General features: G+C 38.5%; 1 protein-coding gene across 2 annotated transcripts; it reads right to left on the bottom strand.

Annotated features, from left to right (window-relative positions):
* Positions 1 to 227: 227 nt before the first annotated feature.
* LOC117498134 (GTPase IMAP family member 8-like) lies at positions 228 to 13,539 on the bottom strand. 2 transcript variants are annotated; one of them, XM_034150224.1, is made up of 7 exons: positions 7,896 to 8,086; positions 7,326 to 7,501; positions 5,798 to 5,856; positions 5,385 to 5,438; positions 4,566 to 5,210; positions 4,408 to 4,473; positions 228 to 3,892 (listed from the first exon to the last, which is right to left on the bottom strand). In XM_034150224.1, exons 1-7 carry the CDS (start codon positions 8,037 to 8,039, stop codon positions 1,209 to 1,211), a joined length of 3,828 nt encoding a protein of 1,275 aa, XP_034006115.1. In that variant the 5' UTR covers positions 8,040 to 8,086; the 3' UTR covers positions 228 to 1,208. The 2 variants fall into 2 exon arrangements, with proteins under 2 accessions (XP_034006115.1, XP_034006116.1); XM_034150225.1 differs by lacking the exons at positions 7,326 to 7,501; positions 7,896 to 8,086 and adding an exon at positions 13,485 to 13,539.
* Between the last annotated feature and the right edge of the window lie 570 nt (positions 13,540 to 14,109).

The raw sequence follows: 14,109 nt of genomic DNA, 5'->3' as shown, positions 1-14,109 counted from the left end.
TAAAGTTGTTTACAGTTTACCGTATTTTTTACATCATTATTCTGGCAACAAAGCTGCCAGGTTTTTACCGTAAAAACAACGTTTTTTTTTTTACAGTGTAGGCTATCAAGGCATTGCTAATTCCTGGCTACATATTACACAGATTCTGCTTAATAATGCCCTGCCCCTTGTTGATTTGTGCTCGTTGTTCTCGCGTCCAGGAGGAAGTTAAATAAGAGACACTCGAAAAGGTTCAAATGGGTACTTTAATTAAGTAACGTGGTTTTGAAACAAACAGCGCCATGTTGGAAGGGGGGAGACGAGAGGCCGAGCAAGCCAGGACATCTGTATATATCTGACCCCTGGCTCCTCCTCTCAATGGTGGCTCTGACGAAAGGGGGTCCTCCCGCCACATGTTCTTCAGTGTCCGATATTGCGTAAATCAGAGGATTTAGACGTTGTGTGTTCATTGTATAACTCCACACGCCTTTTCTCCTCATACACTCATTCATGACTTATTTAATGCATTTTAACGGCTGTAAAAATTGTTAACGTGACACCGGAAGTGACGTCATTGTAACAACGGAGACGCCTTTCAATAAAGCTTTTCAAAATAAACTGTACATTCATTTAACATTCAGCAACAACGTTAGCCACAAACCAATGCTAACCGGAAATGAAATGTTTTCAGAATAAAACAGTTTTAAGCTTACAGTATGTTTAAACTAAATTACGTCATTAAACATTGATTTTAATTTCTTACACGCTGCATCTTCTATTTCAATCTTTTTAGCAGATTTAGCGTTTTTAGTGAGAAAGAATTCCGAGATACGTTTTTGCGCCATGACAGTTACTTGTCACTTGTGTGCGTCACGTTAAAAGTAGCCGACTAAAAGCTAACAAAAAACATTTTTTCCACATCTTTTTTATTTTTCTTCCCTGAAGCGAAATAATTGATTATATAGTTTAAAATTAACATTTGAATAATAATATAAAATATATCTCAGGCATAATGAAATGAAATTAAAATATATACATATATTGAGCGTAAATAGCAGTGCAATATAAACTTCCACCTTTAATACTTTCCCCTGGCTGCTATCTCAAACCTGTACTGCTGTGTATTGTGTATTTTGTAGCTTGTGTAATTTCTACTTTTATTTTAAATATGTTGTTATGTATGCTTCTTAGTTATATTAAGCTATCGTTGGCTCTTTACTGACTTAAGGTCAGAGGATGAAACACTTGTCCTTGTATTTTTGTTTTAGTTCCTTTAATTCTTGTTCGTGCTTTTTCTTCATGTCTTCTGATTGTTCTTGTATATATTTTACTTTGTGTTTTGAGAGGTTTTGCAACAGCTTGTAGTCTTTGTCATGGCTCTCTCCTGTCTCTTGCGTTTGTCTTTCATGCTCTTTCTTCATGTCCTCTATTTCCTCCATGTGCTTCTCCACCAAGGCGGCAAAGTCCTTGGAGTATTCCTCTCTGAACTCGTTGAATTCTTCAGCTTGTTTTCTTGCCTCCTCTTCATATTTCTTCTTCATCTCCGCCAGTTCTTTCTTATATTTTCCCTCCAACTCTTTTCTCTCCTTCTCCTCCTGTTCTCTTCTCTTTAGATCTTCTTCTTTTCTTTTCTTTTCATGTTTTTCTCTTTCCTGCTCGTATTCATCTTGCAACTTCTGAAGCTTTGTTTTCTCGTTATGTTGTCTCGTTTTATTTTCTTGACTTTGTTTTTCCCACCATTCTTCTCTCTCCTTCTCCCAGTCTTCTTTTTCCTTTTTCCTCTTTGCTTTACTCTGCTCCAACTCTCCTTCTAGTTTTTGCTCCCATTCCTTTCGTGTCATTTCTTCCTGCCTTTTCTTCTCCTTCTCCTTTTCCTTTCTAAGTTCCTCTTCCCTTCCTCTTTTCTCTTTTTCCTTGTTGATTTTTTCCTCCATTTCTTGAAGCTGTTTGGCTCTCTCCTGCTGAATTGTATCTCTCTCCTGTTCCATTCTTCTCTTCACTTCTTCCATTTCCTCCTCATGTTTTCTTTTCAGCTCCTCCCTCTCTCTCTGCATCTCTTCTTCCTTCTCCTTCAGGATCTTCTCCACTTTCTTCTGTATCGCGGCCTCGGCCTCTTGGAACATCTCTGAGGTGTAGCAGCTGCCACCATTTTCCTTCAGCATTTTGTTGGACTTCACCATCAGCTCTCTGACCTGCATGTGGTCTTTGTCATTGTTGTTATAGAAGACCTGGTATCTCCCTCCACAGTCATTTATCAGTTTTTTCAAAGAGTCATCACTGTCTTTTACGTAACTCTCGATTGGTGTATTTTTCAGATCATCTCCTCTGGTGAAAATAATGATGATGAAATCTCCAGATTTCTTTCCAAACCATTTCTTGATCAGTTCCACAGAGTCTTCTTCTTCCGGTGTAAATCGGCCTATCGGCAGCACCAGTAGGAACACATGAGGTCCAGGAGACAACAAGCTGATGCATTTAACAAGCTCCTCTTGAACAGCCTCATTGGGCAGTGTCCTGTCAAACAAACCAGGGGTGTCTAACACAGCGACAGGACGTCCATCAATCTCTCCTGTTGCTTTCTCGCAACATTTGGTCACTGACTTTGAGCTGACAGATGATGTAAAATGTTTTTTTCCCAAAATGGTGTTTCCAGTTGCACTCTTCCCATTGCCAGTCTTCCCAATCAACACCATCCTGAGACACTCTCTGTTCTGACTTTCATCATGATCTCCCATCTCCCTTTTCTTTTGAACATCCTGCAGTTCAGCTTGAAGTCTTTTGTTAGTTTTACCTAACTCTACCACCTTCGTCATCTGAGCCTTGATGAACATGTCCTTTGTGAAGCACCTGGATCCTCCGACTCTCGTCTCTTCCACAGCATCCAACAGCTCTGGGATCTGCTGCTGGTCCTTGATGTTGAGAACAACATGTCTTCCTCCACAGCTCTGAAAGAGCTCCTGGATGTCCTTGTTCTCCTTTAGAAAGTTAACAACAACTGGAGCTGTAGGATCTGACTCCACAGTGAACAGAATCAAGGTGAAGTCCTTGACTTTTGAGCTGAATGTGTTCTGGATGGTCTCTAACTCTCCCTTGTCTTCATCAGTGAGGGGATCCACAGGTAGGACCAGGATGAAGGCATGGACGCCCTCAGGATCACAGAGGGAGACACACCTGAATGATTCCTCCATCACTTCCTCCTGAGGTTTTTCACACAAAGCAGGCAGCTCCACCAGGGAAACCGGGCGTCCACACACCTCTCCGTGATGTTTAACACACTCTGATGAGTTGGAGACTGAAGGAAACTCTGTCTGACCTAAAATGGCTTTGGCTGCTGAAGTCTTCCCTGCTCCTCTCCTCCCACACAGAACCAGGTTTAAAGCTGGTTTGATGTCTTCAGTGAAGCCGAGACATGTTTCTTTGTTTTCATGAACTATCTTCTCAATCGTATCCATCAATGAGTCACGGTTGTTGTGAACCATGATGTAGAGTCTTCCTCTACAGTCTGCAAGCAGCTGATCCACTATTTTAGTCTTTTTATCATTATTGGTTATGATGACCATTGAGTGTTTAAAAGCTTCTGGACCAAACAGACTCAGGATGAACTTCAGTCTTTGTCTGTTCTCATCAGTGAAATCAGAAGGATTCACTAACAGCAGCAGGACATTGGGTCCAGGAGAACAAAGACTCACACAGCTCTTCACCTCTTTTCTCACTAACTCCTCTGATAGACTGAACATGCCTGTAGTTTTCACTACTTCCACCTGTTTTCCCTTCCACTCTCCATGGTTTGTCACACAGTGTGTGATGGGGAAAATATTTTGGAAACGAACACCTTTGCCCTCTGTGATAAAGTAACCAATCTTTTTTTGTTTGTCCTCACTTTTTCCCAATAGCACAATCCTGAATGCAGATGCTGTAATATAACAGAAGAAAAATTAAATAACATTACCTCATACAGAATGAAATCATTACACTGTGCTTACACAAAATATTCTCCAGTAATTTTGTGTATTAACAATTTATGAAATATAAATAATAATAAATAAATAAAACACGGTACGAAACAGCACACAGATTTTATAATAAATATATATATATATATATATATATATATATATATATATATATATCTATATAAATGACCTTTTCTGTTTTTATTTTCTTGACAGTGAATATAAATGTTTTTTTCCTCAACATTGTTATGGAATTTTTAATATATCACTGTAACTACCAACTATAGACTGTAGATGACATGAAAGCAGAAAAACAACTTCCTTTTTTTGGGAGAGTTACATTGGTTGAAATGGATTTAGTGCATTTATCCAGTTGTGGGATGCGTTTCGGTTAATACTGGAGAAAAGATGCTATACCAATACATGATAAGCACTGACATTATGAGAGTATTTCTTTAACAATACATTTACTTACAATTAGTCACAGTGGTCAACCCTTGGGGTAACAATGGTGAAGTGATTGGTTCGAAACCACCCAGCCCTGTAAAAGAGGACATCATTATTTTGCAGCTTAGTGTTCTAATTTAATTATGTATGATTTGAATAACAGAGTTGTCATTGTCCTTCACCTACCAGCAAATAGAACAGCTTTTGTGATAGGAAACAATGTTCCCTTTGGTTTTTGACTTTGATGATCAACCGGTAAGGAAGCCGTGGTGTCCTCGAACACATCACAGCTCACATGCTCTCCATTGTTCTCCTTTGCAGTTTGACCCAAGCGTGTTAACAGCTCTGGATGTTGAAGGTTCTCCAGCTTCAAGTATCTGTATCTACATCTACTGATCATGTATTGTAATGGGGGTTGTCCCATGTATTGTTCCATTAAACCTGAACCCTCCTCGCTGGGTGATGCTATGAGCATCAGTGCATGATTAAATGACTGATCACTGAAGAGTTTCAGGACCATGCAGAGTCTCAGTTTGTGTTCCTCAGTGAAGTGTTCAGGCTGTAGAACCAGCAGGAACACATGAGGTCCAGGTTCAGAGATTCTCACACAGTCTTTCAGATGTTCTGTCAGTTTCTGTTCAGAGATGTTGGCGTGCAGCAGATCTGGGGTGTTGATCACAACTACTCTTTTCCCATCCAGCTCTCCACTGACTCTCATAGAGTAGTCTGGTTCTTCCTCAGTGTTGAACATAGTCCCTCTCAGTATGATGTTCCCCACTGAACTCCTCTCACACCAGCTGTTCCCCAGCAGAACAACCCTCAGCTCAGACACTGTGAAATACAAAGAGTTAGAAAAGGCAACTACATGCAGATTTTCATGTATTTATGTATAGTTTGATTGCTGTTTAACCTAAGGGGTTTTGTCATTACAGCAGATTTTACCTACAAAATACTGAACACTCAGGTGTTCTTAATAGCAGAATAGCACAGTTCAGTTTTACTTACTGTCAGGGGGCAGCAACTCATAGCTACTAATGCGCTTTAGAGGAAGTGGTTTATCTGTTAATGGAAACAATTGTATTATTAATTACATGTAATTTAAAATAGACAGTACAGTGGTCTACAACATTGAACCAGATAGGAAACAGACACATGGAAAACCTACCAGAATACAACATGAACAAAAAAGAGAAGAAATCCGGAAAGTGACCCGGACAGCCAAGCAGCTGTATTTCTTTATTAAAACACCACACTTGTTTTTGGTTTATCTGCTCCCAAAATACAAGTCAATACTAGCATTTTAAACTTGTGATTAATCATGATAATTAAAGAATCACATTTTTTTGTGACACCACTCATTTATATTCAAGGACAGAGACAGTCTTTTATCCAGAGTAGACATATATGACTGCACTCACCTGATTCTGCAGTCGCCATACTGCGCTCTTCTTGAAACAGCTTTCCTGAGCACGAGAAGCTAAAGGAAAAATAATTGCATTTTAGATAATCTGACGGAAAATCGGTTCATTTCAGTACTGACTGTATGTATTGTGACGACCCCTCCACACAACTAGGGGTTCTGTTCTGGCAGGTTCGAGTGCTGTGGGGTGATTATTTGCTGATGAGCTACACCTGAGCTGGGAGTGGCCGGCTCAAAGACAGCCCATCGAGTTTCGGGAGGGCCTCGCGCCAAAATAGACAGCCGTGGCGTTAATAACGTTAATAACGCGTTAACGCAAAAAAAAATTAACGCCACTAATTATTTTAACGCGATTAACGCATGTGTATTTTTTGTCCTCGGCCGCCGTAGTTTCAGAGCGCATCGAGTGTAAAATACCATCGACAAGCTGATGCTGACAGCCCCGCTCCTGCCGCCCGCTTGTGGCAGACCACACTTCCACGCTCACCGGCAGGCCCGGACTGGCCATCGGGAGGACCGGGAGGGAGTGTGTATGTGTGGCGCGAGCGAGGCACACCTTACGTGTTGTTGTTGTTGTTGTTGTTGTTGTTAGCATCTGGTGCTAGCTAGCTGTGCTAACGGATATAAGGAGCTGTTTCAATGAAAACAGAGGAGCGACATTTCGCCGATAACTGCGCCGAGCACTTGACTTTATGCAGGTAGCCAGACAGTGGGACAGGAGGCGAATATTTGTAATGTTCAGGTTGTTGTGTTTAATATTCATGAGAATATTTGTCATTGTTCAAATGATAATAAACAAGCATATAAAGCATATTTGTCCACTCATATGTTGATAAGAGTATTAAAAACTTGAAAAATATCCCTCTACGGTACATTTAGAACAGATAAAAAATGTGCGATTAATTTGCGATTAACTATGGACAATCATGCGATTAATCGCGATTAAATATTTTAATCGACTGACAGCCCTAATATATATATAAAACCAGTCTTTGATGTTGGCTTTTGTGTGTTGAAAAAAGGCAGTACTGGGTCGCTTCATCTTTATATTTCTTAAGAAATTAAGATTATTATTATTTACATAAAACAATAAAACGTTTTAAAAAGTAAATAAAAAACTACAATAAACACTTATATAATAATGATGATAACATTGATGCACATAATACATTTCAATATCATAAACATGGAATACTTTCAACCAGTATAAAAGACTGAAAATCACAGTATAAATCACACTCATCATCTTAAAAACACATTGGCATACAAATGCTGTAATGTTGACATAGCAGCAATTATTATAATGATATTAATAATTATCCTTATTATTATCTTTACATGCAGTGTTTTATTCCACTGTACAGTATGTTTTGTAATAAACTTAACACAAAAAGTAAGGACATTTGTTTTTGATACAGTAGATGATTTATTTCTTGCAACAATACCTTTTGGTAATAATAGTAATAAATTATTAATATAATAATATAATAATAAATCTTATACAGTTGGAAAGCCTGTTTTCTTACCTTTCCAATGGTACCACATTTGTGACGAACAAGCATTTGTGGGATGAGCAGCAGAGCTGAGTATGTGGGGTGCGCCCATGAAAAATGTGAATCAAATCTCCTCTGCCAATGCCAAACAGCTTTTTGTTGCTGCTGACTCTAGTTTGGTGTTGTTTGGTGGATTGGATGATTGAAGCCTGATGAAACAAGACATACTGGCAACAATTTATTTATTAACAATTGATTAATTTAACAAGCAGCCTCAGTAGCATGTGGAAGAACCAAACACAGCCACAACAGCCTCTCCTCCTCATGCTGGTCACCAGCCTGCTCACACTCTGCTGTGGGATGGCATCTCATTCGTCAACCAGCATTTGTCCCAAGTCAGCCAACGTGGTTGTGTTGGTCACTCTGGAGCGGACAGCAGGGCCAAGTTGATCCCAAAATGGGGTTGAATGGGGTTGAGGTCAGGACTGCAGGCCATCCCATCCTCTCCTACTCTATCGGTGCAGCAATCAGCAAAGCGTTCTCTGCGTTTTCTCCACACTGTGACCCTAGGATCCATGTGCTGTAGGCAGAATCTGGACTCACCCTGAACATAATGTTCTCCACATGTTGAGGTTCCAGTGATCTGAACATAATGTTCCTCCACATGTTGAGGCTCCTGGCAGCCGTACAAGACCGGAGAGTGGCTGCTGTCTGGCATTGGCAGAGCAGATTTGTCACATTTTTCATGGGCGCTCAGCTCTGCTGCTCATCCCACAAATGCTTGTTCCTCACAAATGTGGCACCACTTGAAAGATAAGAAAACAGGCTTTCCAACGGTATAAGATGTATTGCCAGGAAGCATTGTTACAACAAAGAAATAATCTACCAAACACAAATGTCCTTACTTTTTGGGTTAAGTTTAGTTGTAACACTGTTTATTCTATTTCACATGTACAGTGAATTATTCCAGAACTTTACTTGCACCACTTGCAAAAACTGTTTTGCACCAGTAAACTTCTTTAAGTATATTTTGAATGTCACTGTTGGAGGGGTTATGGACTTGAGATTTAAACCAGGCTGTAGCTATTGTTCATGACAGTCTATGAATCTTGAAAAATAAAAATATACTAATATATAGCCTATATAAAATGTAAAGTGTATGGCGTCTTTGCGTGTGTTATATACAGAGGTGGGAAGTAACTAAGTAAATGTACTCAAGTACTTAAGTACAAATTTGAGATACTTGTAGTTTATTTGAGTATTTCCATGTGTTGCTATACTACTTCTACTCCACTACAATTCCGAGGTAAATCGTGTACTTTTACTATTTGATTTATTTTGTACCTTTAGTTACTTCACAGATGTGGATGAATGATGTGAAATATAATCAAGTGTTAAATCAGACTTTAGTTCCACCTGGAGTAAATCCACAAGCTACCCTGCAGTATACAAAGTCATTCAAACTAGCTGCACCTTTACCAGCTTTGAGAACACTTTCATGATCAATCATTATAAAACATATCATATATATTATTCTGAAATGGACCAATCTGCACAATGACTACTTTTACTGTCGCTACTTTCACTATATTTTGATGAGAATACTTTTCTACTTTTACTTGAGGAACATTTTGAATATAGGACTTGTACAAAATCTGATTACTTCTCCTACCTCTGGTTATATAAGCTAAAAGTCTTGATACAGATAAAACATGTATTTTTTTTTCTTCAATGTAGGAAGGATATTTCCTCGTTAGTACTGAAGACCTAAGCCCTTTCTCAATTGACACATTTCCACCTCCTCTGTCCTCTGGTAGTGACCCTGAAATCGCTGTCAGCGTGCCATGTTGAAGGACATCTAATTTCTCTAAATGCGCATTGAGGGTCGAGGATCGAGCATCGAGGAGGCTCTCTGGAGCTATAACCTTATCCTCGGGGATGTATTTCCGGCCACAGTGATGAATAAAAGACTTGACTGATCTCAACCAATGACAAATCTACATACTGCATCCCCTGGATATTAGGCTACTTTTTATTTTGTATTAACTGCTTTAATCGCAACGCAATGTTTACAGTGAGAACAGCTGCTGAGGTCCGTGCAGAAAGCAGAGCAGTGTGTATAATATATATCACTCAATAATATATAACGCCTACATTCCACTCTTTATTTGTAGGTTTTAGTAGATATCTACAAACACGGAGTCTATATTTTTCTAAAGCCATATAGTGCTTCACATAATAAATATGGCTGTAGCCTGATATATATTACAGTTTTTTTCAATTGCTAAAACACGTTTTTTGACAACAGGGCTCATTTTGTCAAAATACTAAACACAATTCACAAAACCACACACCCAAAGTGCAAAACACCTCATATATCTTGCAAAATGAAGCACTGCACCCAAAACTACATAAACACTTATCAAAACCAAACTTTTGCACTTCACTTATAGTACAAGACACTTTGTCCAACCAACTACACACTGTGGTGCTTTATCTAAAGCACACTCATCTTTTATGGTGTGTGTTTTGTGATGTCACGAGAGGGTGCATCATAGAGGCTGTAGTTGAATAGTCCAAAGATCAGCTCCTAAGTTCTAACCCTATCGTCTATTCCTTGACCTCTGAGTGAAACGTCACGGGGTTAAGGGATAGTGGATAGGAGAATTCAAAAGGACTTAGGAGAAGAGACTGCGGTGCTTTAGAGAATCGACTGCACTTTCACTATCCGACGTGTTTATGATGCGCCAGCGGAGGTCATAAATGTGCATCTGCTGCTGTGGGGAAACTATGGAAACTACAGTTTTCTATACAGCGGACTACAACATGGATGTTTAATAAGAACGAGGGACTACTGTAAACTCATCTAGAGACTCTGCACCGTGCTCTGATGCTGTTGTTTTATGCTTTATGAACGGGGACAACAGAGAAACATATTCTTCATGACCAAAGTTGGAATTGAAATAAAAAAGGAAAGTGAAACTTATGCTCGTCACCCTCTCCCTCCGGTCCACATTAATACAAATGATCCCAATATGTATGATTGTATGAAAAGATCTTAAAATAAATACAAAATATATTTATTATAAACGTGCCTCCTGTCATCATTAATGGACGTTGTTTTAAAATTACAGCTCAGAGGAGAGGATTTCTCATTTCTCTAAGGCCCAATTCCAAACCGCCCCTGACCCCTACACAATAGCGCAGGGTCCACCACATCAAGTGTCGTTCCAAACCAACAAGTGTTGAGGGGTAGTGGGTTATCAAGCCCTCCAACAGAGAGTCTGCATTGGTCCTGACGTCAGCTGCTGCACTACCTGACCGGACTCAACGCTGTGTGTGTCCGTCAGGAAACACGCTGTTTACAAATAGTTCCGTGCAAACATTTACTGTAAACTGCCAAACAAGATAGACATTTCATATTGTCATACAGATGTTAACAACTTCATGGTAACCTCATATTTTTTTTACTTAGAAAAAGGTAAATGTGTGCATTTTATTATAAAGTTGTGCATATTTACAGGGACTGTTGCAAAAACTAAGAAGCTTATAAACACCAGGTTTAAAACTAAGAGAGGTTTACAATAAAGGAACACAATGAAATATTTTTGGAGTTTTATTTTAGTTATTCATTTTTATTGTTTGTCCATGAGACGCTTATTTGAAACCGTTGCTACCTATAGTTTATTCATTTCTTGTTTCTGCCGGAGAGGGGAGATACTCCCAAAGCTTGCTGCTGTATTTACACCCTCCCTCTGAAAGGAGGAAGCCTCATTCAGCTATGAGTGTCACTCCGCCACTGAGTGGGTAGAGTGTGGTTTGGAATTGGGCCTAAAACGCCTGCTGCTTCCACTCCTCTCTCCTCGGTTCTCCTCCTCGACATCGAGGCGAGGAGTGGGGGCGGAGAACATTAGAATTGAAAAAGGGCTGACATGACAAAACATGTCCGCTTGGTCGTTTCCTGATATCTGAAATGGCGCCTCGACACTTTATTTCGAATAAGGAATCACGATATAAGACTGATTCTATAATTTAGGGTGCATTTCACATCAACAAAACAGTACAAAGAAAGTGTTCTTTCTCAATAGAACAATCAGTGGTTCAAGTTAGTATATTCCTCAGTGTAACATATCCACTAGTTGCAAAGCTTAAACATTTTTATTTATTTTTTTATTTGAAGGGAAAGGATGTTTTCACTACTCAGTTTGTCAACTATGTTACGGACAAACTTGATGTCATTACAATCATTTGATTAAGTCCTGCACTTCAAGTAAAATCAAATTTGAAAGGCTCTTGAGTCTATTCTACCATATATCCAAAGATTTTTTAAAGTTTAAAAAATAATTGTATTAAAGTTTTGTTTTTTCATGTGATATGTTCAGCACTGTCATTACGTTTAGGGATATTTTGTATTATAAAACTACCATACAGGTCATTTTGATAGTTTTAAGAGATGTCATGTAAAACTCCAACCTGTGTAGATATACATTATACTATAAAGGATATCAGAAGCACTATTTTAGATATTTTAAATTTGAAAAAATGAGGTGCAACATAGTTGACAATGAAAGTCAAACATTTGACGCAAATAACATAGTTGACTGGACACATTATTAACCATCAGCACTATGTTCATTTCAAGGCAGAAGTGCAAAATTCCATTGATAATGATGTGTAATGACGTCTACATGTCCTACAAATTGTCAACTAGGTTACCTGTCAACTAAGTTACTACAGTTATTACAGTACTGGGTAACTTAGTTGACAGGTAACCTAGTTGACAATTTCCCTATTTTGACCCATCATTTCAATGGTAGGCCTTGCCTGGATGACCACATGTCATTTTCTTGAACAGGTTAACATCACATTTGCACATATAATTGAATTAAAATCATTAAACAATTGTAAACCATAACAATGTACGTAACATTGTTGATGGTCAATTAATATACTCATTGACAATGTGCTATTATACATAAAATATTGTAAAAAATTAGAGGACAATCACCACCATCAAAATGTCTGCCAAAGAGGAACCTGGCATCATGTGATACTGGTGAAATGGTATTGGGACAAACCATTTTTGAGTTAAAGAGGGGAGTTCTGTTAGTAACATAGTTGACAGAACTTTTGCGGACATTCATATATTAAGATATTTAAATTATTTAAAGGAGGAAATCAATGAAAAATATGTTATTATTCTTTAGTATTTAGACTTTTGAAATAAATGAATAATTTTTTTTATTTACTTTAATGGTTTTTATTCATTATTTTGAATCCAAGACACCCTCAACTGAAAAACGGACAGAGCAAAAACTGACAATTTAAGAACATCATGACACATTTCAAGCTAAATAAAGCATAGGATGCACATAATGTTTGTGTGATATTATAACATGCTTTCCAATAATAGGCAAAATATGATATTTTTGGAGAAAATAGTTAGAATAATTATAATTATCATCAATGGACATCAATGGACATGGAATGTACCCTAAATTGTAGAATCACTCATATAAACATTGTAAAAAGTCGTGTCAGTAAATATCTTCATTTAAGAGAGTTTTAGAGATTAAACAACGAGTGAAAACACGAGCAACTCTCGGTTCAGACGGAAACACAGAACATGTTTTCTGATCGGTGTCGGCTGTTTCTGCTTCATAAAGCCCGTAAAGACGACTGGTAGCCTACTAACTTTTTATAACACACTGAGTAGCCTACACGCTGCAGCAGAACTTTATCATACAGTAACAGGGCCACCTCTCCCTACACGCAGATCGCGCAGACTGCGTGGGGCCTCATCTTGCGGAGGGGGCCTCATCTGAAGCGCAAATGCGGCGCACCTTTAAGCGTATATATGCACCTATTTCGCAGCTGCGAGGCTCCACTAGCACCCCCACCCCCCGATACTCGCGAAAGAGAGGGCCAAATCACATAACTTTGCGTGGGGCAACAAGTTGGGCAGGGGCAGCCCTGTACAGTAAATCTACATTGTTCCCACGTAGGCCTACATTTACTCGCCCGTAAAGACGACTGTAACTTCAGTTGCACACATTTTACACGCTGTTCCAGTACATATTTCATACAGTAAAACTACATTATTATTGACAATACTATGTTTCGATCAACTCCGAATTAATTTAAACTATTGTACTATTACTTTCTTATGTAGTGTCGTTTAAGGTGACTGACCTGCATGAAGTCTTGCTTCGGTAGGCTACTGCTGAGAAAGTGAAAGTAAAAGAACTGGTCTGCTCGACGTCAGCTATAAATAGCAGCAGTGTAAAGCAAATAGTAGTTTGCTTTAGTGTCTTCTTTACCAATAGTGGTTGCACAACATCTTTGAAGCTTAAAGTTGTTTAACACAGTAAAAACTCAGTTTTATTGACATATTCTCTGATTTAAGTCACATGAATAATAATTATATATAAAAACTAAGGCTATGCTTAAAACCTAATGTAGTGGAATGTACAGTGTGGCTTGTAATTTAGGCATCATTATGCAATATATTTAAACCAGCTACAAATGTTATGTTTTTCTATATTTCAAATGCATTCAAAATCATAAGGAGCAAATGTGAAAAGAGAACATCAGACATCCTTTTATTATGTTAGAGCTCCACCTGCTGGACATAACAATGAACACACAGGGTTGTCAAAAAGCCCGGGTGTTGAAGTTTCAGTTTTTTTTAATTGTTACACACATTTTTGAAAACATGGCAAATTTGTTCACAAATCAATTAACACAATTCACAAAACCACACGTACAAAGTGCAAAACACCTCATATAACCTGCAAAATGAAGCACTGCACCCAAA

This window comes from Trematomus bernacchii, unplaced genomic scaffold, assembly GCF_902827165.1.
Source record: "Trematomus bernacchii unplaced genomic scaffold, fTreBer1.1, whole genome shotgun sequence".
NCBI lineage: Eukaryota > Metazoa > Chordata > Actinopteri > Perciformes > Nototheniidae > Trematomus > Trematomus bernacchii.
This window is presented reverse-complemented; position numbering and strand designations above follow the sequence as displayed.